This window comes from Myiozetetes cayanensis, unplaced genomic scaffold (assembly GCF_022539395.1).
Source record: "Myiozetetes cayanensis isolate MyiCay16 unplaced genomic scaffold, myiCay2020 scf13, whole genome shotgun sequence".
Lineage (NCBI taxonomy): Eukaryota > Metazoa > Chordata > Aves > Passeriformes > Tyrannidae > Myiozetetes > Myiozetetes cayanensis.
In genome coordinates, this window is record NW_026086937.1 from 14,750,420 (window position 1) to 14,771,740 (window position 21,321).

Sequence of the window (21,321 nt, forward strand, 5' to 3'; positions counted from 1 at the left end):
GGGACAGGGGTGCAAGCCACCATAGTTAGTACGTGGTTTGTCTGAGCTTAGGTCTGGTTGTGCCTGCAGCTTTGTGGTGTCTTACTGCTTTCTCTTTCCATTCCTGCAGAGAAATACAACTTTCTGGGCATTTCTATTGTGGGACAGAGCAATGAGCGTGGCGATGGAGGCATTTACATTGGCTCTATCATGAAGGGTGGCGCTGTGGCAGCTGATGGCAGGATTGAGCCAGGGGACATGCTCTTGCAGGTACTTCACGCCCACATATCTCCATCTTTGGGCCTGGGAAAGCAGTAAGAAAAGACCCAGAAGCCTCCCTGCAAATTTTGGCAGGTTAAATCCAGGAAGCTGTGCTTGAAAGAGGGAAGCTGAGTCACTGCTGAGCTGAGTGGGGAGCTCAGCCTCTGGTCACATCTCTGGGACTCACTTCTTTGCATTGTTTGCAGGTAAATGACATCAACTTTGAGAACATGAGCAACGATGATGCTGTGCGGGTGCTGAGGGAGATTGTGCACAAACCGGGGTAAGTATTTGGGTTGTTCCTTACCTCCAGGGACAGCTGTACAGTGTGTGCTTGGGGTGTGTGAGTCATGTCTTCAGCCACCTCTGCCAGTGGCTCTGTAGAAGCTCAGAACTTAGGTTTTTGGTGTTGCTTTGATTCCTGGGTTTTCATTCCCAAAGCAAGAATTGGGGCCAACAGAACGGTGGGGAATTGGGGTCTGTGCCCCTTTCTTTGTGGGAATTCTGGGTCCCTGCTCACTACAGGGCAGTTGGAATAGATGACATTTAAAGGTCCTTTCCAACACAAACTGTTCTTTGATTCTCTATTCTATTTGGGTCATCAGCAACCCTCAGCCAGGGTCATGTCATTTTGTTCACATCACTAAGGAAACCTACAGCTAGATTGAAACAAGGGCAGTTTACTGCCAGCTTCTCCCTGTCTCCCAGGAGAGAGCCAGCCCACAGGATCTGTCTGTCATGCAGGGGTTTGTGCCACCAGGCTCTGGTTCTAACTCTCACCCTTTTGTTGCAGGCCCATCACCCTGACGGTGGCTAAGTGCTGGGACCCCAGCCCACGGGGCTGCTTCTCGTTACCCAGGAGTAAGTGGATAGCTGACCCACCCTTAACGCTGGTGCCCAGCTCATGTGAGAGCCCTGCCTTAAGCACTTACTTGGTTGTTGTCTTGTTCTTCCCCTGTGTGTTTGACTCCATGTGGCACTGAATTGGGGTTTGATGGGGTACAGCTCTCCTTTTAGGAGGCTGATATGTCCTATTCCCAGACCAAAATGCCCATAAGCCCAGCCCTCCTTCCCACATCACGCTGGGGACGCGTTTCACTGGGGCAGGGGGGTCACTTGCTCGGGGCGCCAGAGGAAAGAGAAACCCCTCCTTGAGCCATAGGAGGATCTCTCCCTCTGCACCTCTCCTGCTGACCCTCCCTCTCTTCTTTCTCTCCCAGTTGCTCCCCAGCGGATCTGGGCTGGGCCAGACTCTCCATGCTCGGATCCGGGTGAGTCCCGGCAGATACTGGGGATGGAATGGGCTGTGCTGAGTCCCTGTCCCTCCCCAGAGGTTGTTTTGGTGATGCGATCATTTCTTCCAGCTACTGACTGACTCTTTCTTTTCTGGCAGGTGAGCCCATCCGGCCCATCGACCCGGCAGCCTGGGTGTCTCACACAGCAGCGATGACTGGCACCTACCCAGCGTACGGTATGAGTCCATCCATGAGCACAATCACTTCCACCAGCTCCTCCATCACCAGCTCCATCCCAGAGACCGAACGTAAGTCCTTGTGCCTCCGTGCTCTGCCCACTGCACGGCTCTTCACCTTCACTGTGCTGTGAAGGGAGCAATACATCTGCCTGGGGACAGCTGGGGTGGGCGAGATCTGCCCTGCCAAGGGACTGGGAAGAAGGCAGCTCTTGACAGGCTGGCACTTGGATCAGTGGGAGTTCTGCCTGGGTGAAATAATACCACATTTTTCAGCTTTCTCTGTGAGGAGAATAGAGGAGCTTGGGTGCAATCAGGAGCTGTGGCAGATGCAGAAGAAAGGCTAAGACCAGTCAGGGTTAGCGTTTGAGATTGCAAGGCCAGAGGGATTCAGCATGTCCCCGGAGCAATTGCTCTCCCAGACAGCAGATAGGGCAGGATGGAGGAGGCAGCTGGAAGCAAAGAGCCTAGCAGTGGGGCAGGGTCCTGCTGAGCACAGGGCTCTTTTGGTTGCTTTCTGGAGGTTTTGGATAATTCTGGTATACGGAGCTCTGAAGCAAGGGTCTGGAGAGCTGAGGTGAGGCAAAAAGCTAGGAGTTTATTGTAAGTTTGTGACTTTTGCCTGCGTTTTGCCCAAGAGGAAATGGCTGATGTGAAGGATAACATGTGAAGGGGCTTACACAGCATGTGCCCCAAGGCTGTCTGCGATGTATTGTTCCCTGGCCCATTTCTCCTGCGTGTGATGCTTCCATGTGGCCCCTTTGTCTTTTCTGTCCTCTCTCACCTCTGCCTCCCTTCCTTCGTCCACACCACAGGCCTCGATGACTTTCACCTGTCCATCCACAGTGACATGGCCACCATTGTCAAAGCCATGGCCTCACCAGAGTCAGGCCTCGAGGTGCGTGACCGCATGTGGCTGAAGATCACCATCCCCAACGCTTTCATTGGTAAGAGACTGTACTGCCTGCAGCAGAGGCAGGGACTGGGGAATGGGTGGCCTGTTTTCCAAGCAAATGTCCAAGGGAGCATCCCTGTCACCGTAAACTAACTGTTGACCAAGCCAGAGTCACAAATTGAACCTTTGGCTGTGTGACCCCTTTTCACCTTTGGCCCACTTTGTCTTGGCTCTAGTGGGGCTTGCTGCCTCAAGAGCCACTGTCTTCCACTCTTTTGCCACATCTAACTCTACGTTTGGTGGCAGGTTCAGACGTGGTGGATTGGCTCTATCACCACGTGGAGGGCTTTACAGACCGCCGTGAATCCCGCAAATATGCCAGCAATCTGCTGAAGGCTGGCTACATCCGACACACCGTGAACAAGATCACCTTCTCGGAGCAGTGCTACTACATCTTCGGCGACCTCTGTGGAAGTATGACCCTTGGCATGGGTGGGAGGGAGAGAATGGCCGGTTAGAGGTCCTGCAGAGCCCTGATGACACTATGGGAACACAGTTACAGCCATTGCCGTCAGGCTGGGTCCCTTGTTCTACAGACTTTGTTAAGAGGGCAGTAAAGAATATCCCAGCTCCCTTGTCATGCTGCTGGGGTAGTGAAGTTGGAAGCAGCATTGACAGTGTCACCTACTCTGAGATCTTTTCTCTTGGGCAGCTCTGGCAGAGTCTTAGTCTTTACTGACTGTCTCCAGGCTCTGAACTTTCAGTGCTGGCAAGGAGCTGGTGCTCAGGCAACTGGGTTCTATTCAGATAAGAGGGATGGGGAAAGGAATTGGCGTGGTGAGCCTGTAGCTCTGGTGTGGTTCTTTCCCACCAAGCTGGTTCCTGTATTAGAATGGCAGCTTGGACTCGGCCAGCCTGGCTGTTGTCCAGCCAGGAAGCACAAATGGTGGCACTGACTAGCAAGTAGAGTGCCAACTTCTCATGTCTCCTTGCATATTCTGTCCTTGTCCTTCAGCAAAGATTGGATGGAGAGCTGCTTCATCACACATGGTTGTCTTTCTGCTTGGATTAACCCCTGTTCTCTGCTTTCTTGCAGACATGGCTAATCTCTCTCTTCATGATCACGACGGCTCCAGCGGTGCCTCCGATCAGGACACTTTGGCTCCGCTCCCCCATCCAGGAGCCGCACCCTGGCCTATGGCTTTCCCGTATCAGTATCCACCACCTCATCCATACAACCCCCATCCTGGCTTCCCTGACCCAGGCTACAGCTACGGAGGGGGCAGTGCAGGCAGCCAGCACAGTGAAGGTGAGTAAAAGGGACTAAAATATGCCTGAGGGTGGGCAGGTGCCCTGTTCAGTACTGGGAAGCAGCAGGAAAAGGCTTAGGTGAGGTCTTATGTGAGGGGAGCCAGGGCAAAAGCCACCTCAGAAGGATCGTGGGACTTGGAGATGAAAAGAGACTGAAAGCACAGACTGTGCTGGCAGATGGCTGTGCTGGAGTGTGCTGTAGTTCTTTCTTGGCCAGAGGAGCATCCGCTCTTCCTGACTTGTCTGAGCTGCCACCTAACCTTGCCTGGTGTGCTTTGCAGGGAGCCGAAGCAGTGGTTCCAATCGCAGCGGCAGCGAGAGGAGGAAGGAGAGAGAGAAGACCGGGGAGTCGAAGTCAGGCGGCAGCGGGAGCGAGTCGGACCACACCACGAGGAGCAGCATGAGGCGCGAGCGCGCGGCCAGCGAGCGCTCGGTGCCGGCCAGCCAGCACAGCCAGCGCAGCCAGCACTCCCTGGCTCACAGCATCCGCAGCCACCACAGCCAGCAGTCCTACGGGCCGCCCGGCCTTCCCCCTCTCTTCAGCCCCCCCATGTTGCTGATGCCTCCACCACCTTCAGCCATGGGGCCCCCCGGGGCGCCGCCGGGCCGTGACCTGGCCTCTGTGCCCCCCGAACTGACAGCCAGTAGACAGTCCTTCCGAATGGCCATGGGCAACCCCAGTGAGTTCTTTGTGGATGTAATGTGAAGCGCCCGTCCCCTGTCTGTCTGCTGCCCCTCCTTCCCCCCTCCATCCCCGTCGTTTGTTTCCTAGGACCAGCCCTGGCTTCACCCCTTTTTTTGGTTGGTTTTTTTTTTTTTTGGTTTTGTTTTTCTTTTTTATTTTGTTCTTTTTTTTTTGTCTTGATAACGAAAAGAAAAAAAAGGGAAAAAAAATAATAAATGGAACTAAACCTTGATTCTAATCCCTCCTCGAGTGGGGTGGACAGGCCTGGCAGGCCTGCTGGGTGCTGCCAGCCCATCCCGCCACCAGACTTGTGTATTGCCAATGGTAATTCCCTCCTGCCATCCTCTCTAACCCCATTAATCTGCATCCATCCCAGCGCCCTGTGCTGCTTGCCCGTGTGTCGCTGCTGCCTCGGTCCTTCCGCCCTAAATATCTCTTCTTTCTTTTCACCCTTTTGTGTTTCTTCTATCAAGCAGCAAAGAATTACGGGGTGTTTGACTTTCTCTGAGCCTGCCGCCCGTGGGGGGGAGAGCTGGAGCGTGGCGTGGCCCGACAGCAGGACACGGAGCTCCAGGGGCGCTGGGCACGCATGGCGCTGAAGATGGCTTCTTTCCTCCCCCTCGCGGAAGATGCCCTGCCCTTCCCACAGCCTTGAGAGGGGAGCAGGGACCAGCCTTATATATGTATTTTAAATCCCGTTGTAGTTGCCTTTTGGCTAATGCATGAATGTTCCAGGGCTTCAGTGCCTCTGGGGAGTGGGGAGATGCTGCCACTTCCCTCTTGCCTCCCTTCTCTTGCCCACATATTGGGCCAGGTCCAAGCTTGACACTACGCCATGGCAGGACCCTCCTTTTCCTTGCCCAGGCCACGAGGCTCAGGGCTGGGGCTGTACCTCTGTGTCCAGCCCGGAGCAGTGGTGAGTGCCTGTGCTCAGTCTCTTACGTAGCTCAGTGCCCTACGCCTGCCCTTGGGTACTTTGGGGGCATTTAAGGGCAGAGCTCTGCTCCCTCCATCCTGCTCTTTGTCCTCCTGCCTGCGATGTGCTGCTGCCTGTCCCGTTTGTAGGGGCTGTCCCATGCCTGGGTCTGGCGGTGGCAGCTGTGGCCTTCTCCCTCCTGCTGTCGTGCTGCTCAGCAATGTGATACCTTCAAGGGTCTGGACAGACTTAGAAGGCAAGGAAGGGGCACAACTGGTTTGCTTTCATGCTTTGGGGGAACGTGGAGGTCCCCTGTATTTGCCCTACGAAGGGCCTGAGTCTGCCTCCCCCTCTGCCCAGTGCCATGAGTGCTGCTGGCCTGGCTGCCAGGAGGGATGAGGCTCTGGGACAGCCCTGCTCCCTCTGGGCTGTGAGTGGTGCCTGGTGGCAGCACAAGCTCTCTGGGAAGGGAGACTCTGGCCTGAACTGTGGCTCAGCGCCCACCGATCTACCAGAACAGTTGAGTCTCTGCTCCAGCGCTCCCTGCCCTTCTTCTTTCCTCTTCTGGGTACTCAGAGATGTGCCTTGGGCTGGGGCAGCCCCTTCCCCATGCCCAGGGCCAAGCACGGTACAGTATGAACATGCTCAACCCTGCTGCTGTTGGTGCTGGCGCCTCGGCGCCCTCTCCTCCTGCCACACCGTGGCTTTCACCAGGCAACTGTTGCCTCCTTTGGTCTTTCTTGTGTTTGCGATTTTTATATGATGGAGATTAAATGTATTTTGCTCCTTGGGGGTCTGTGTTGCCCTTGCAGCCCCTCTGCCAGACCTTACTCACCATCAGTTCATCTCCCTGACTCCTCTCCTTCCCCTCTGCCCGCTGGAGTCCCCAGCAGCCTCCCTGGCCACTGCTCACCCCTTGCCCTGCCCTACCCACCGGGTTTTATAAAAACAACACCAATCTCCTTGTTTTTATTTATAAACATAGTTTTATTGGACTCCTGCCTTGTGTCGTTCGTTGTTTTTTCCTCCCCCATCCTCTTCTACCCTCCTGCCTTTTGCTCTAAAGGGAGATCCCGGCGGGATGAGGGCACTCTCTGCCGGTGTTCCAGCTGCCTCTTGGCGAGGTGCCGATGGCTGCTGCGGTCTGAGCCATCGCCAGGCCCGGCCTCCTCCTTCCCCTCCCTGCGCAGCGGATCCTGTCCGCGGGCGCTCGGGGCTCCCGGGGTCCCCGTTTCCAGCGGGGAGAACCAGGGGCTGGTTCCACCGCGGGCGCAGCGCTGCGAGGGCGGAGGGGGGGGATGCCTGTGCGCGGGGCCCGCGGGAGCCAGCAGCTTCGCAGAAGGGCACGGCGACCGCAGGCCCGTGCGCGGGGGCCGCAGCCTCCTGCCCGTGCGCTCCCCCCGCCCGTCCCCGGGCTGAGCGCGGCCGCCATGCTGCCCTTCCCTGACTACAGCTCCCGGCATGCCCAGCGCGCGCACACGGCCTTCCCGCCCCCGCCTAGCGGCCCCACCTCCCACCGCGGCGCATGCGCGGTGGGCGGGCGCGGGCGGGGCGCGCGCGCGGCGGCTCTGCAGTGCGCGGGGGGGCGCGGGCTGAGGGGGGGCGGCGCCGCCATCTTGGGCGCGGGGCGGCAGCGGCGGTGCCGGCGGCAGGTGAGGAGCCCTCGGGCCGCGCTCCGCTCTCCCCGCCGGGCTGCGCGGCCTCCGGCCCTCCGCCGGGCGGCTGCCTGCGCCCAGGCTCTCTCTGCCGCGAGCGGCCGGACGGTAGCCGAGTCGCCGCGGGTGGCGGCTCCGTGGGCGCTGGCCGAGGGTGGGGGTCCGCGGGCCTTCCCCGGGGCGGGAGGTGGCTGCGGGGCGAGGTCCCCACCGGCTGCCCTTGGGGACGGGAGCGGGAGTGGGTCCGCGGACGGGAGGGAGGGTGGAAGCACCCGGGAGGGCTTTTCTTCAGCCCCATCTAAGGGGGTGCTGGGCGACCCCGTTGTCGCACATTGTTTGAGGCTCAGGGGGCTTATTAAATGCTTCTGTTAACGAGCTCTCCGCCGGGAATACCTGTGGGGCAGCCCTGCGGTGCTGCACCAAGTGAGGGTGGGGACGGAGTCAGGCTGTGTGTGGCACAGGAAGGCCGGCACCGATGCGTCAGGTCAGCCTGAGCAAAGGTTTTTTTCAGTCAGATCTGGCCGGAACTTCACCGAAAATTATTTGTCCCTACTGCTGATCCAAACGTGAATTAGGTGGGTCATGGCTTGCACCCTTTGCTTCCTCCCTGGAAAACCTGCTGAGGCAGAACGCAGCGCCGCTGATGCTGAGCTGCTTGTTCTGAGGCTTAAAGCAGGCTCCCATCCAGCAGCTCTCCTAGATGGGTTTCCACTTCCATTCTTCCCTGGGCTAGGTTTTTGGATTCGGGAAAACTGCAGGAAGCACAGCCCGTGTTTATTGCCCAGTGCAGTTGACCTCTCTCTCCACTGGGAAATGACTGGCTTTTGATCCAGTCTTCTCTCTGTAAGCTATGTGAGTCCATGATCTGTTTTCTGCTTGCTTTAGTATGACAAAGCTGCTATCAAGTTTTAGCCTCAGGCTGCCAAAATCTGAGCCTGGAACTTTCCCAGATAGGTGAGTCTGGATGGCTTCTGTGGCTCAGAAGTCTAGGTATTGCAGGCTTTTAACTGTATATGGGCTCATGTGGTGTCTGGTTGGGCAATGTTTGCTTGAATGCTGTCAGAGCTGTAGCTACTCTTTTTTTCCTACAGTAAAAGCTGTGTGTGTTCCTGTGAGTTTTGCTTGGAGGGACAATCTCAAATTTGAAGAGATACTGCCAATCTGTCTACTTCCATATTTTTCCTGTCAGAAGGGAGGCATCACTCCTCTTCTGTAGGAAATACCATCTTACTGACATCTAGTGACAAAGATACCTGGTGTTCTTTGGGCTGCAGAGTGGCCATGTTCCAGGGAGAGGACTGGAGATGCCTTTGAAGGGTATCATGGCTGGTTCCTCCTCCTGAATGAGAGAGCACAGTGCTGGTCCTTGGAGAGTTGAGTCTTGAGGCTGTGCAGGGTTACATCTTGAGTTCTTTCAAACAAAGAGGACTGGAAATGCACTCTAGCTTGATGCTATCTCTGTTGGTTTTTTTGGGTGTGGGTTTTTTTGGTTTTTTTTTTTTTTGATGGAGCAGGAACAATCACTAAACAAAATGGGCTTTGTAAAGAAACTTCCTGTGACCCTTAATTAAACTTTTCTTGTCTCATCCCTGCATCAAGAAGTAGTAAAGCCCAGAGTGTCTTTTGCAGCACAATGTCTTGCACTGGTTTTTTAACTGCTGAAGACCATTAGAGTGTTTAAAGGCTGTTCTTAGGGTTAACTGGAAGATGGAGGGAAGTGCAGCCTCTGGTGCCAAAACATAATTGGTCTGAAAGGCAGAGTCAGCTTCTCTCCTTTAGTGAGTGACCTATGGAGTCAAAAGTTACTGGCAAGTCCTGTATTATTTTGATCTTCGTGGGAGGTTGGCAGCTCAGCTAAAAGCTTGCAGGCAGAGGCACAGAATGTGAAATGCAGTTATCTACTCTCCAGTAACAGTAGAGAGAGAAATGCTGGCAAGTCAGGTCACCTAGACCATTAGTGGTCTGCAGACTACAAGCTCTAACTCAAACTGCACTCTGTACCTCTACCCTCTTCTGTCAGGAGACGAATAGAAAGCAAGTTACTGTTCAGGTTTCCAGCTCAGGATTGAAAAGCAAGCAGAATTTGCTTTAGACTGGCTTCAGAACTGGTAGAAATAGAAGGCATTGGGGCCATTCAGATAAGGTTGGGCTCAAGATAAGGTGGAGAGGTGTGTTAAATGCTGTTCCTGTGATGTTTTACCAGAGTAAGGGAGCTTCTCGTCTTTCCTCATGTCAGTATTTATCTCCTGTTACTCTTCAGACTGGCTGCGTGCGGTACAGCACACAGAAGGAGGCTGTAGGAGGAGAGCCTGGTAAGAGAACATGCTTTTCTTCCTGCCCACTGGCTATGGGGATTTATGGGATTGGGTTTAAAATAGGGACAGTTTCTCTGAAACTGATGGGTTTATCTCAGGAGCTCTTTAGCTCAGGGTATGCCCCTTAAGTAAATTATGCAGGCTGTCTTCTCCAGGATGAAGTGATTGCAACTACTCTTGTTTAAAACAAAGTACAGCCCGTGGCCTCTGGGAAAGTGACTAATGCAGCCCTCTAAGCAAAGCTTAGGTGCTTGGATTAGCTGGTGGGGTGATGGCATCGTTATGAGCCTTAAGCCTTTCGGGTAGATATTGGCTAGCACTAGCCTGAAAGGATGGGTTTTCCCAGCAAGTCCAGTTTGCCAAAGCAGCCTGACTAATCCCCCTCCTGCTTCAACTGTTGTCACTTGTCCAAGATCATACTGATTTCTGGAATGCAGAAATGGTTGCAGTTGGTGATTTGCCCTCAAGAGCTTCAATACCTCTCTTGGTTTCTTCCTGGACGAGAACTTGAGCAGCTAATGTACCTTGAACTGCTTAGTTAGATAAGCTCATTAATGCACAGAAGTCTTACTTGCTGTTAAGTCAGAACCCAAACTGTCTTTTAATAGACTACTAAAGGGGTTGGTTGGTTGCTTTACACCAGCTTATTCTCTGACTTGTGATTGCTGTTTCCTGGATGTGCTCTGTAGATTACAGAAATCAGCATTCCTTTTTTCATTCAGAGTAAGTCATGTCTGTGCTATGGGAAACTTCCAGCCCCTTAATGGAAGTGACAAAGTCCAAGTAGCTGGGTCTTGGGCACTTCTGGTCATCTTGTGTTTATTTGTACCCTGTACTGGATGGCACAGGGGATTCAGTGAAGCTCGTGGCCTGTATCGCCGTGGGGCTATGACCAAAATGGCTCTGCAGATGAGCAGGAGTCCCCTCAGCCCTGCTCATCCAGCCTCAGTGGCTTGCTCTGTCAGTGGCTGGTTGAAGGTAACTGGCAGACTGTGTCTCGTGCTTATTTTTCCCACTTGTAGTGCCAGACACTTTCCTGGAGAGGTCTTTCGGTGGTGAGGATAGCACCTGCATAGCTGGCTTTGGAAAAGACGCTCTGATCCCAAAGTTGCCTCCTAAAATGAAAGGACAAATGCACTCTGCACCATCGGGGTGCTACTGGTACTCATCAAATCCTGGGGCTGTTGGGGTCATAGTGTGAACCTGTAGTTACATTCTTACACTGACAGCATAAGAACTCCTGTCTCTGCAGTGACACCGCTCCTGAGCAGTTATTCTTGAGCTGCCGTGTCACCACTGCACCTCTGAAGAGAGGACACAGAGGATTTGCTGATCAGACGCCATGAGAGCAGCCAGACATGGCTCAGGAGTTCCACAGGTTCTGCTTGCATTGGGCTTAGAGAAACTGGTGTGGAAGGATACAAACAACTGTGCTTTCCTGAGGCAGAAGTGCCAATATGCACCCCAAATTTATGGTGACTCTGGTACCATTAGGCTGTAGGCACATTATATTGATAATGACATGTTTCCTCCACACAGCACCTCATTCTTGTAGAGCTAGAACAACTAAGTATCTCTTGTCTTTGACCTGCAGCTGCAGTTACTGCAGCCATGTTCATCTTACCACTGCAGAAAACTGACTAAAAATTCACTGGTTTTCCTCAGCAATGAATTTGAGCAGATTTGTTTGTTTGTTTTCATTTGTGCAAATACAGTTACAAAAGGCAGAGAACTGTGTTCCAAAGCATGTGATACAGGTTGAAGCTACCCCTGTCCCTGCTGGTGCAGGGAAGGATTAATTGTCTACGTGGTGTCATCTGAAAGATCTCAGGTTATGGGACAAATTCGAGAATATAACTTGTTTGAATATCTGTATCTGGGACTTGGGCTAGAATTTAGTTTTGTCTTTCATACTCTAATGAATGGATGACTGGTACTACAGTGGTGTTTTGTTACTGGTCTTGTTACTGGTGTAATGCTATGGCTTCTCAAGTAGGAACACCATGGGAGACTAATGCACTGGACAGAAACTGGAGGATTGATACCATGTGCTGTGGTTCCTGGAAGAGTTGCTGCACAGGGAGCAAACTGTGCTGGTTGGTTGATTCCTTATGTGTGCCTTGTTTAGTCTAAGAAAGCTCCGTGCTGCTTGTTGTTCATTTTTCTACAGCTATTCTAAGTCAGAATCGATGAAGAGGACATGGAAGAGGAAGGCTGGGCTCTTACATGCTGCAGGAGGAACCAGCTGAATCTTGACTTGCTAGTGCAGGTTTAGTGTATCATCTCACTAGGTACCTCCCAGTTCAGCCACTTGTTGCATCCCAGAATATGTGAAGCTACTGACAGTCCAGCAACAGGATTCTGCTGCCTGACCCTGTGCTCCTGACTGCACCCACACATTCCAAGTGGATGGCACAGCGTAGACCTGAAAAGGCAAAGTCTGGCTTTTGGAGGACCACCTGTTTTTAGGTCAGACCTAGAAAACACAGCATTTTCCATCTCTGATGGAATCAGTGGACAAAATCAGGTTTTCAGATACCGTGCTTTATGGGCTCCCTTGGTCTGCAGCTCACCTGCTGCAAACTGAGTTCTGGGATTTCATCGTGCTGTGATGGTTTGAGAGTCTCTCCATGATGCACATCCCCTGCACAGTGAGAGCGGTGTGACATGGTTTGAGACAAGTATGCTTGATTCTTGAGAAAGCACCTTGTTACCATGTCAGTCACTGTAGGTCCAGCTAATCCTGCTGCTTTTCTGTTATGTAACTGCTGAAATGCATTCAAATCTGCATCCCGGGTGCTTGGTTCTATGCACATTCTCTTTTTGTAGCTGGCTGTCTTAATGCTGTAACTGTGCCACAGTTGCTCTAAAGGTGTATTTTAATGCTCTCATCTTCAATGGAGTGAAAAGGTGTTCTGGAAAGTCATTTCCATGTCATCTTAACTCCTAGCGGGTTTATAAGTTATGTAAAAGTATGTGGCCTGTCTGTGATGCTCTTCATGATCCTTTTCTATTTACGGGTTGAAATAGAAGTATGTGGGAATGTGAGCACTTGGCAGAGGGTAGGAAGCATACTGGCCTTAGGTGTTTGTAGGAGCTGCATTCAGACATTAGATGTCATTCCTACCCCGGTAGCTCCTTGAAGAATGTAGAGTGTATTGGGAGAGGGCTGTTTTTCCTAAATTGAGGTGATTAGTCACCAACTGGTGTGAATTAAACATACATGTGGATCATCTCTGTACCTTAACTAGAAGAAATCCATCCATACTGGAACTAGAAAACAGGGCTGTAGCTACCAGTGTGGAGAGGGTCGCCATATGTTCAAACTGGTGAAACAGAAGGAGTGGAGCTGCAAAGCTCTGAAAATGCAGTTGATGGATCATTAACCCAAAGGTTTCAGCTAGAGTCATCCTGGTTTCCAGGCACTTGGTGATAAACAGTTGAAGAAGTGGTGGGCTTTGCTCTTGAGCTGTGTCTGACAGTGAGATATTAGGCTGAGGAAGCTCAGAAGCAGTGTAGGGCAATCTCCCTAGAAAAGGCTGACTGTGGAGAGGAGCAGAATGAGTCACTGAAAGCTGATTGAGCAATGCTTTCTGAGTCATGTCGCTAATGCACAGTGAGCAGATGAACCCATCTCCTGTGGTGGATTTCTTATTCTGGGGCCTTCTGATTCCAGCAGCCATGAGTCACTGAATGTCAGTCTCAATATAATTTGAACCCTGTTCCCTGCAGTTCTTAACCACTGCAAGCACTAGGATCTTTCACTTCCAAAGCTGATCTGTAAAGAAAACTACTAATTGTTTTAAAATGTCTGAACTGTACCACAAAAATCCTCATTCTAGTTGCAGTGTAACCTTGAAATAGTTGAAAGGAGGATCTGTGAAACTTGTACTGAAGCACAAAGGAGTATCAAAACAAAGCAAGTTTATTTTCACTGCAGCCACTTCAAGGAGAGCCATTGTCATCTTAAAGAGCCGTTCTTCTTGCTAAGCTTTAAGCAACTTTCTTTTGCATGCAGCCCTTTGTATAGCTTTCTTCTCTGTTCATAGACCTCTGGTCTTGTCATTCCACCTCTTGAGTTTCCAGCTGTGTGGACATGCTTCCATGAGCTGATGGAAGTATTCTGTAGTGGAGATGGAGTGCGGTCACTCTGATGTTGTGTCTCACAGGGATGTAATGCAAGGCTTGAGCAAAGACTGGAATGTTGTCCGTATTCCCTGAACTCCCATCATGGGCAAATTTGGTGAAGGTTGACAGAAAGCAGTAAGTGCTGTAAGCTGTGTTGATGCCATTGTGCTGTCTATGCTTGTGATGCTTGGAGCTCTTCAAGATGTTGAACTGCAGAAGTCAAGGAGGAGCAAGGGAGCTCTGCTTATAAATGTGTTAAATACCTCGTGCAGTTGAGACCTCCTTGGTCCCTGATGCCATTAGATGGGAGTGCAGCAAGAGTTTACACTGTGTGTGTCCTCCAGCTACTACAGAGACCCGACTGATAGCTGGTACAGTTGGGTCAGTCATCTAAAACTGTTTCCTTGTATTCACTGCTTTTAGCTCATGTGACTTTGCTGGTACTTGGAAGCACTTTACCAACTGTCTGACACAAATCAAGTTGGTAAGTTGCACTTAAATGTGAATTCAGGGTAGAGCCGTAGAATTGTGGGTTCTTTCAGGCTTGAGGAGGATTGTAACTGTTATGGAGGCAGGCTGCTGCTACACGTGGAATAATACTAGTGTGTGTGTCTCGGGCATATTTATGCTGGTAGGCTGCCATTATAAAACAAACTGGCAGAATTGTCCTGATCTTGTGGCTAAATCTGTAGTAAGAAAAAGTATCACCTCATATTAACCAGGGGCTGACATAGCACAGAGCCAGTCCCTTCTGACTCTGAGCAAGCTTGGTATTATGTTGCATTGCCAATGTAGAACAGCTAACACCCATCTGCTGGTTGGTGGCAGATCTCTGTGTACTTCTGTTTTGTACCAAACAAGGATTTGCAATAAGAGCACTCCTAGTTGGTAATCATGGTGGGGGTATGTGTGTAGATATGAGGGTATTCAAAGTAGTAAGGGCAAAGTAGATCAAAGAGGTGCAGATGTGACTATAAAATGGCACCCTGAATTCAAGATACATATTTGTACATTGATGCATATAGGAGGTGGGTGGATGAAGGAGGAAAGGCAATTCTAGCAGTACTTGTAATGTAGTTAATCAGCTTGGTGACTGGATTCAGTGTGATCTTGGAGTAAGGATAAGTGATGAAGTAGTTAGCTTCTTGCTGAGCGGTGGTTTGAAAGTGTAAGTCAAATACCAAGAACCACTAAAAACAGATCAAAGCAGGGTATGTGGGGTTGTCACAGTCTTTATCGTGCTTTGCTTACATCTTGAAAAACTTGTGCAGTTTTGTGCTCACTTCCAGAAGCAAAGTGTTTAGAGGAAGGCAGTAAGAAGGACAAGAGCATAAAGCAGTTTCCCTGTGAAGAGCAAACTGAACAAGGTGGGAACACCTCATTCTGGGTAAAGGGTGATGGAGGCAGTGGAGAAGATTTGCAAAATCCTGAGTGGCCTGGAGATTAGAGTATGGGGGCTAGTTCTTAATTGCCTTTTCCTGCACTTGAACTGGAGGCCATTAAACAAAGCAGGGGTAAGGAAGAAAAAAACAGGCTTAAAACAAAAAGGAGGATGTTTTGTACAGTGATTATAAAAAACTGTTGTGTGGTTTGTTGTTTGTTTGTTTTCACCCTGGCATGCTGCTGATGAGAGGAAACTGGGCGAATATTTAAGACATCCATTGAGAGTTCTAAAATAGAAAAGCGGGATCTCCTGGAGAGTGTTTTCTTGACCTGTTCTGTTACCTGACTGTCCCTTCCTTGGTGACACTCGAGACAATACAGTGAGCAAACAGCTCTGCAGTATGAACCAATGCAGCTCCTAAATGTGCCAGTGAAGCTGGAACCAGGAACTAACCGTGCATAGAAAGTTTGAGGCTTGAACTTAGCTCCCAGTGTATTTTGTATGAGGAAGAAGCCTAGAATTTCACTGCATTGATGAAGATTTTTTTTAAGATTGAAAGCCCTTGAATCATGCTGTATCTGCTCTCCATCTAACATGTTTTTACTAACATAAAAGATGAGGAAGCAGTTGGCTCTGCTGCCTAGTACTGTGATGCAATTAAAAATGCTGATTTCTGCCTGTAACTTTAATGAAGCTATTACAGAATATGTTCTAATCTAACATGAGAAAGCAAAGCCTCATTATCTCAGTCAATATTTAAAGTTTGTAGATCTTCCTAAGAGGAGACTTTTAATTTCCAGTGCTAAGCTTGATCAGCAGTCTTCTCCATGTTTTACAGTAATATAGCAAAAATTCAAGGCTTTTTCAGAAAGTGAGTGGCTCGTTGTGCTGGCAGGAGGCTTTGTCTAGTATATGCCTGCATGTCTGATCCTGTTGCTCATCAAAGCAGACGTTTCCTTTATGCTAAAAATAGTTAAACAAATAACTTAAGCAGCATTAAAACCCAAGAGGGAGATTATTTTTTATTTTTAAGACTAAGATGTGCTTTCTAGGATTCTTCTGGAAAGGGTTTGTAGGATTCTTATGATCCAGCTTTGACCAGTTGCATAACCTTCCAGGAAGCTATTCTATACAGCACAAGTCTTAAAGGGGACACGGGAACTCTTCCTCACCTTTGATTGTAATAGTCCATATCTGAATGTGGAGGCCAGCACTATAGCAGTCTGAAAACACATCCTTGTTTCTTATCTGGAATGAAAAAACTAGTAAATAGGAAAGAATTTCCTAGAGTGGGCAACAAGTTACTTTCATTGTTGTAATTGCTCATTTTTTTCATCATTTGGCCTGTGTGAATGACCTTTCAGATGTTTGCTGAGCTACAGCTTCGGCATCTGCCAGACTTGTTGGGCAACTGTATTCAGTTCTCCATATTTTGGGTTCCAGCCATGCAGGTTATCTCTCGGTGGCTTCCTCGTGCCTGTTAGGGCTTGTGTGTGTAAGTAGTTGTCAGTCTGTGGTACAGCCACTTCCTTAAATCTGAGACAGTGGTTTTGTTCTGTTAACCATCGGGATTGTCTTCTGGTGTGGGAATGCTGCCCTTGCTGTCACTGCACTGTAGCTTTGGTCCACCTGTGTGGGAGAGTGAACAGCCACAGAAGGCTTTTCCTATTGTGTAACCACAGGGGAATCTCAGACTGTGTTATGCCTCTGTCCTAGTAGATAGGGTTACGGAGACTTATCCTGGAAGTAAATTCTGAAGTTATCAAGTGTTAGTTATGGGAATGGAAGAAAAACATATTTGAAAAAGTCTTCTGTGCTAGATGGAGTCTCAGACATCAAAAAATGTTGATGACAGTGCCATGTGAAGCCACTGACAAGTGGCAGAAGGCAGCCTGTTAATAGCCAGAGACACTTGACCAGCAGAATGTGGGAGTAAAAGCCAGAAAGTTCATGACTGAGCTTTGGGAAAACTGTTGCTCTCTTTCTCACTACTTTAACTTAACAAGTGACTTTTTGGTTCTTTTTTTTTTCTTTTTAATGAGCAGAAGCAGCCATCTGGAAGCTGAAGACCCATAGCAGAGAAGTATGAGTCATGTTTTTCTGTGAGGACTCACTAGGTATAGCTAAAAATACTGGCGTAAAGGTTTAAGAAATTAGAAGGGTATTTTTTTTTTTCTTTCTAAAATTAAAAGTAGTGGCTGCACTGTAAACCTTGCTTTAGCACAGAACTCACATCTGCAGTACCTTCATATGGGCAGCTACTTTAAATTATGTATTCTGACTTCTAAAGGATATGTTACTTTTGATAATCCAGAAGTCATTTTGTCCCTCTGATGTGTGTATTTTTTTTTGTATTCTCTTTTTTTCCTGACCTTTGAGTTGATCCAAGGTTGGGTCACTTTAACTTCATTGTTGCTCGAGTGTTCCTGAACAGACACGTATCAGTTCATCTGTCTCTAGGCTGGCCTCACTTTATCCTTTCCACCCAGCCCAGACAAGTGGGTGTAGGCTAACCCACCCAAACAGCAGTGTGGAGATGGTTGTTATCTAATGCTCTGCAGTGCCAAAGCTGAGAAGTATGTGCGTGCTCATCCCAAGGCCTGCCCTGTCACGGTTGGAGTGTTCTTCTCGGGACTAAGCCAACCAGGCATTGCTGCTGTGGGTATTACAACTTGGACCTAAGTAAATAGGAGGGCATGTGACTCCAGGAATGGAATCTGGTGAAGCAGCTGTATATTTTTAAAAGTCTTCTGCATCAGTAATGTCTACCAGCTTTGTAGCTCTCTCCAACACAGTCTTCCTTTGAAGAAAGAGATTAGCAGTTTAAGAAGGTAACTTCTGAGGCACTATCCCCTGATTCAAGTGGGTCATGGTTGAGATCTCCCATTCCAGTGGTACCTCATGGCAAATTGCTCTCAGTTTGGATTCTGAACTGTGTCTTGGTATGGCTACTAGGGATTAGCAAAGGCTCTTAAATTAATGTGTAAAAACTGTGTCAAAATGGTGATAAACAGAGGTGTACTTGCTGCTAAGAGCCCCCTGCCATACGGTAATAGGCTTGGTGACATCTCAAATATTTGTGTGAACTGTATTCAAAAAGACTATGAATTACCTCTGATTTATACCTCAGTCTTTGGAGAGATAGAGGGTCTTTGATTTGCTTGTAGTTCCAGGCCTATGTTTTTTCTCACATTCAGGGGGTATGTCATGGATACTAATACTTGAGGCTTAATCTGTCCATGCTGATTTTTGTAATGAGAAGTAAGCCTGCATCTATTTCAGTGCCAATTTTAAGCTTCCATCCTGGCTACAAATTGTTTCTGTGCAGCCTATTGATGTATGTCCTCTCTTACTCCAGGTATTAAGCACCATGGGAAGTGAAGACTGAAGTTCCATCATGATCGGAGGCTTATTCATCTATAATCACAAAGGAGAGGTTTTAATCTCTCGAGTCTACCGGGATGACATTGGGTAAGTGCTTCCTGTTGCATCCCTGGTCTTTGCATTTCTGTCTCATTTTGATGCAGTACACAACCCAGAGCTGCTTTGTTCTGCATTAGCTGTGCATGCATGTAAGACTGCAACTCAACTTGCTGCTCTAGGCTTAGTTCAGAAAAAAAAAAAAAAGTTTAAGCACTGGTCACCTACAGTAAAGGATGACCTACAGCCAAACCTGGGACTTTCTTTTGGATGGTAACGATCTGGCCATTATTCCAAATGCTTCAGTAACATGGACTGCCACTGTGGGAGTCTACTTCACTGTAATCATTAAAACTTTACAGGAGCAGTAATGTGGGAACTGTCTGCCACACACTGTAGCCAGGGCTCTGAATTAGTTTCAGACACTGAAGTCTGACATTAAGTAACAGGCAGGCAGGAGAACATGGTCTTGGAAAGTTTTATCTGCAAGTAGTCTCGTAGTAACCATGGCTGTACTCCTGAGACTGGCATTCTGTCCCCCAGCTTTGTATGGCAGCCTGCTATGTGAAAAGCTGACATTTATTGGATAATTAGAGTTGTGGGAAGCACTGAAAACCTTCAGTAGATTGTAGGTGTCTTGTTGCACTTCACACAAGTGTTACGATGCTCGCTTAGAGAGGATCTGTGCAATCCTTAGGCTGCTAGTTCCCAAAAGGGATCTTACTAAAAATGTGGTGTCTTGTAGGCAGTGGAAAGTGCTATAAGGATCAAGTATCAAGCAATGGTGATGCTTGGGCTGAAAACCTTAAGTCTAAGTGTTTCTTGCACAACAGTCCTCTTCCTCTTGGTTTTTCATTAGTCAGGCAGGCATTAGCTGGAAGTTAGTAATTAAGTTAATGAGTTAAGACAACGAATGGAAGCAGAGCAGTGGTAGATGTTAGTTCAAAGTCCAAGGAGAGAGATCCTTGAAGCTAGTTTAGGAAAAAATAGTTTGTATCAGGTCTTCACAGTGACTAGTGGTAGGATGTGCTGTGAAATAACTCATTGCTATAAATTACAAAAATTGTCAAGTCAGTCTGCCTTCAGATTGGTCTGGTCTGAAGAGTGTGTCCCTTCTGGTTATGGATTGTCTAGTGGAGGTTAAAAGTTGAGGTAGAACTAGTAGCTAGTCAAGGCTTGTACTGTTTCACTGAAGGAGGAGTAATCAACACGGTGTCTATAATGAGGCTTCACCTAATGAGCTTTTAAGTCTCTTGGCTTGTTCTAGGTCAGCTAAGGCAAAGAAGCTGTTCTAAGGTTGACTGTGTTATTCCAGGACTTCCATACCTAGCTGAACAAAGGAAACATTGTATTTCTCAAGCAGAAAGCCAGTGGCTATGAAGTTTTACCTCTACTATATAAACTCATTTCAGTCTTCAGTACTTGTTAACTGAAGCTCTTCAGAGCAGTTCACATGACAGGTCTGACTTTGTAAAGCCGGTGTCACGGTGACTGAGCCGAGCCAGTCTGGATTATAGATAAATCTTGAGAATGTTTCGGGTGAGGGCTAGGGACACTTTTATTGCAGTTTCTGGCAAAAATATTTTTTTTGTGGTTTGCAGACTTGAAACACTTAACAAGAGTGTCCTCAAACTGGTGTTTATTCAAGAAGGCCTTTTAATTTAAATGGCATTCTGGCTGTGGAGATGTAAGCTGGGGAGCAGAGAAGTTGTTTTTTATGTGGTCTTCTGTTGCTTTTTATCTTGGCTCATTTCTCTTGCAAAGTGAATGCCTTATGTTCAGTACGTGATAAAGTACTTCCTGCTGGCCAGCCAGACAAAACTAGAAAATGTGATTTCCTTCCTGATCCTGTCCTAACTTTTTCACTTGGCAGAGGGTGCCAAAAATATTCCAGTGTTTTCTCTCGGACTTGAGGAGTTGGTGTTCCCTTGTGTGAAATCATCTGTTCAGTTCCTGTGAAAGTGTCAGTCTTGTGACTTAGGTGGAACTGGTGCTGGCTGTTAACCAAGCTTGCTCCCCAAGGTATTGGATTCCTTCTCAACAGGCCTTCAAACTGTTCAGAATTTCTTAAAGTGTGTAGCCTTACAGAACAAGGTGGTGTAAAATGGCTGTGTCTCATCTTGTTGTATAATCAAGTAACCGAGAATCTTGCCATTTCCCAGCCTGAACATTAGCATCAATGCCAGGTCTACTTAAAAGCTTTTAGTATCCTAATCTTCAGGGGGAGGTAGGGAATAGCTATGATACTGTAGCTTGTACTCTGTAGGATTACTGTTTTTACCCAAACAACCAAGTAGTAGACTTCTAGAATACTATACAGGTCTTAGTTCCTAAGCAGTAAAGTACTGAGGGCTGAGCCCACCCAGCTTGTGGGGAGGTAGGTTGAATAGGAAATGAGCATAACTGCTCCCTGTCTTTGTAAGTGATTGACTCTTAAGACTCCTTGGTCTTGGCCATTGCCTTTGGCATTCTGAAGCCTCAGCCTCTGAGTTGGGAGATATTAAAGGTCATCTGTGGTTATGAGAACACCTCCCCTTGCACTGTTTAAGGACCTAAAAGAAGTACATACTGGCTCAGATGTAATGAGCAAAGTGACAAACAATGAGGAAATCCTTCTTCTGACTTCGTTAAAGGCAGAAGTACCACAAAACTTGAACTTTCTTTGCTTGCAACTTAGAATGGCTTTGTTGCATGTAGCGCGTCTGTCCATGTAGCAGCTGGCTGCATGTATAAGCAGCTTTATTAAAAAAAGAGGCAAAACACCATGCATTTAATTCAGGGTACCATGGAGGGCTCTACTGTGATTTTCAAGTGCCTTGTTCTTCAGTGACTTAGTCGTTGGGGAACCTACCTGCATTTAAGAATGCAGCTATGTAATGAAAAATAAGCTATTTGGAACTG

General features: G+C 48.6%; 2 protein-coding genes across 13 annotated transcripts in view; both read left to right on the forward strand.

Moving 5' to 3' along the window:
- DVL3 (dishevelled segment polarity protein 3) overlaps positions 1–6,513 on the forward strand; it is a 33,914-nt gene extending 27,401 nt beyond the window's left edge. For 2 of the 8 annotated variants that reach the window (XM_050308121.1, XM_050308128.1), the window contains 9 exons: positions 110–249; positions 447–523; positions 1,034–1,146; positions 1,461–1,511; positions 1,634–1,783; positions 2,527–2,658; positions 2,913–3,080; positions 3,703–3,915; positions 4,199–6,513. In XM_050308121.1, coding sequence (XP_050164078.1) covers positions 110–249; positions 447–523; positions 1,034–1,146; positions 1,461–1,511; positions 1,634–1,783; positions 2,527–2,658; positions 2,913–3,080; positions 3,703–3,915; positions 4,199–4,623 — 1,469 coding nt within the window. In that variant the 3' untranslated portion in view covers positions 4,624–6,513. The remainder of the gene's footprint in view (positions 1–109; positions 250–446; positions 524–1,033; positions 1,147–1,460; positions 1,512–1,633; positions 1,784–2,526; positions 2,659–2,912; positions 3,081–3,702; positions 3,916–4,198) is intronic. The other 6 variants (XM_050308124.1, XM_050308122.1, XM_050308123.1 and 3 more) reach the window with 6 other exon arrangements.
- A 583-nt stretch (positions 6,514–7,096) lies between these two features.
- AP2M1 (adaptor related protein complex 2 subunit mu 1) overlaps positions 7,097–21,321 on the forward strand; it is a 28,529-nt gene continuing 14,304 nt past the window's right edge. The window contains exons 1-2 of one of the 5 annotated variants that reach the window (XM_050307791.1): positions 7,097–7,170; positions 18,359–18,471. In XM_050307791.1, the coding sequence (XP_050163748.1) occupies positions 18,398–18,471 (74 nt within the window). In that variant the 5' untranslated portion in view covers positions 7,097–7,170; positions 18,359–18,397. Of the gene's footprint in view, positions 7,171–8,108; positions 8,128–9,466; positions 9,486–11,566; positions 11,585–11,761; positions 11,780–18,358; positions 18,472–21,321 lie in introns of those variants that run through there. The other 4 variants (XM_050307793.1, XM_050307792.1, XM_050307794.1 and 1 more) reach the window with 4 other exon arrangements.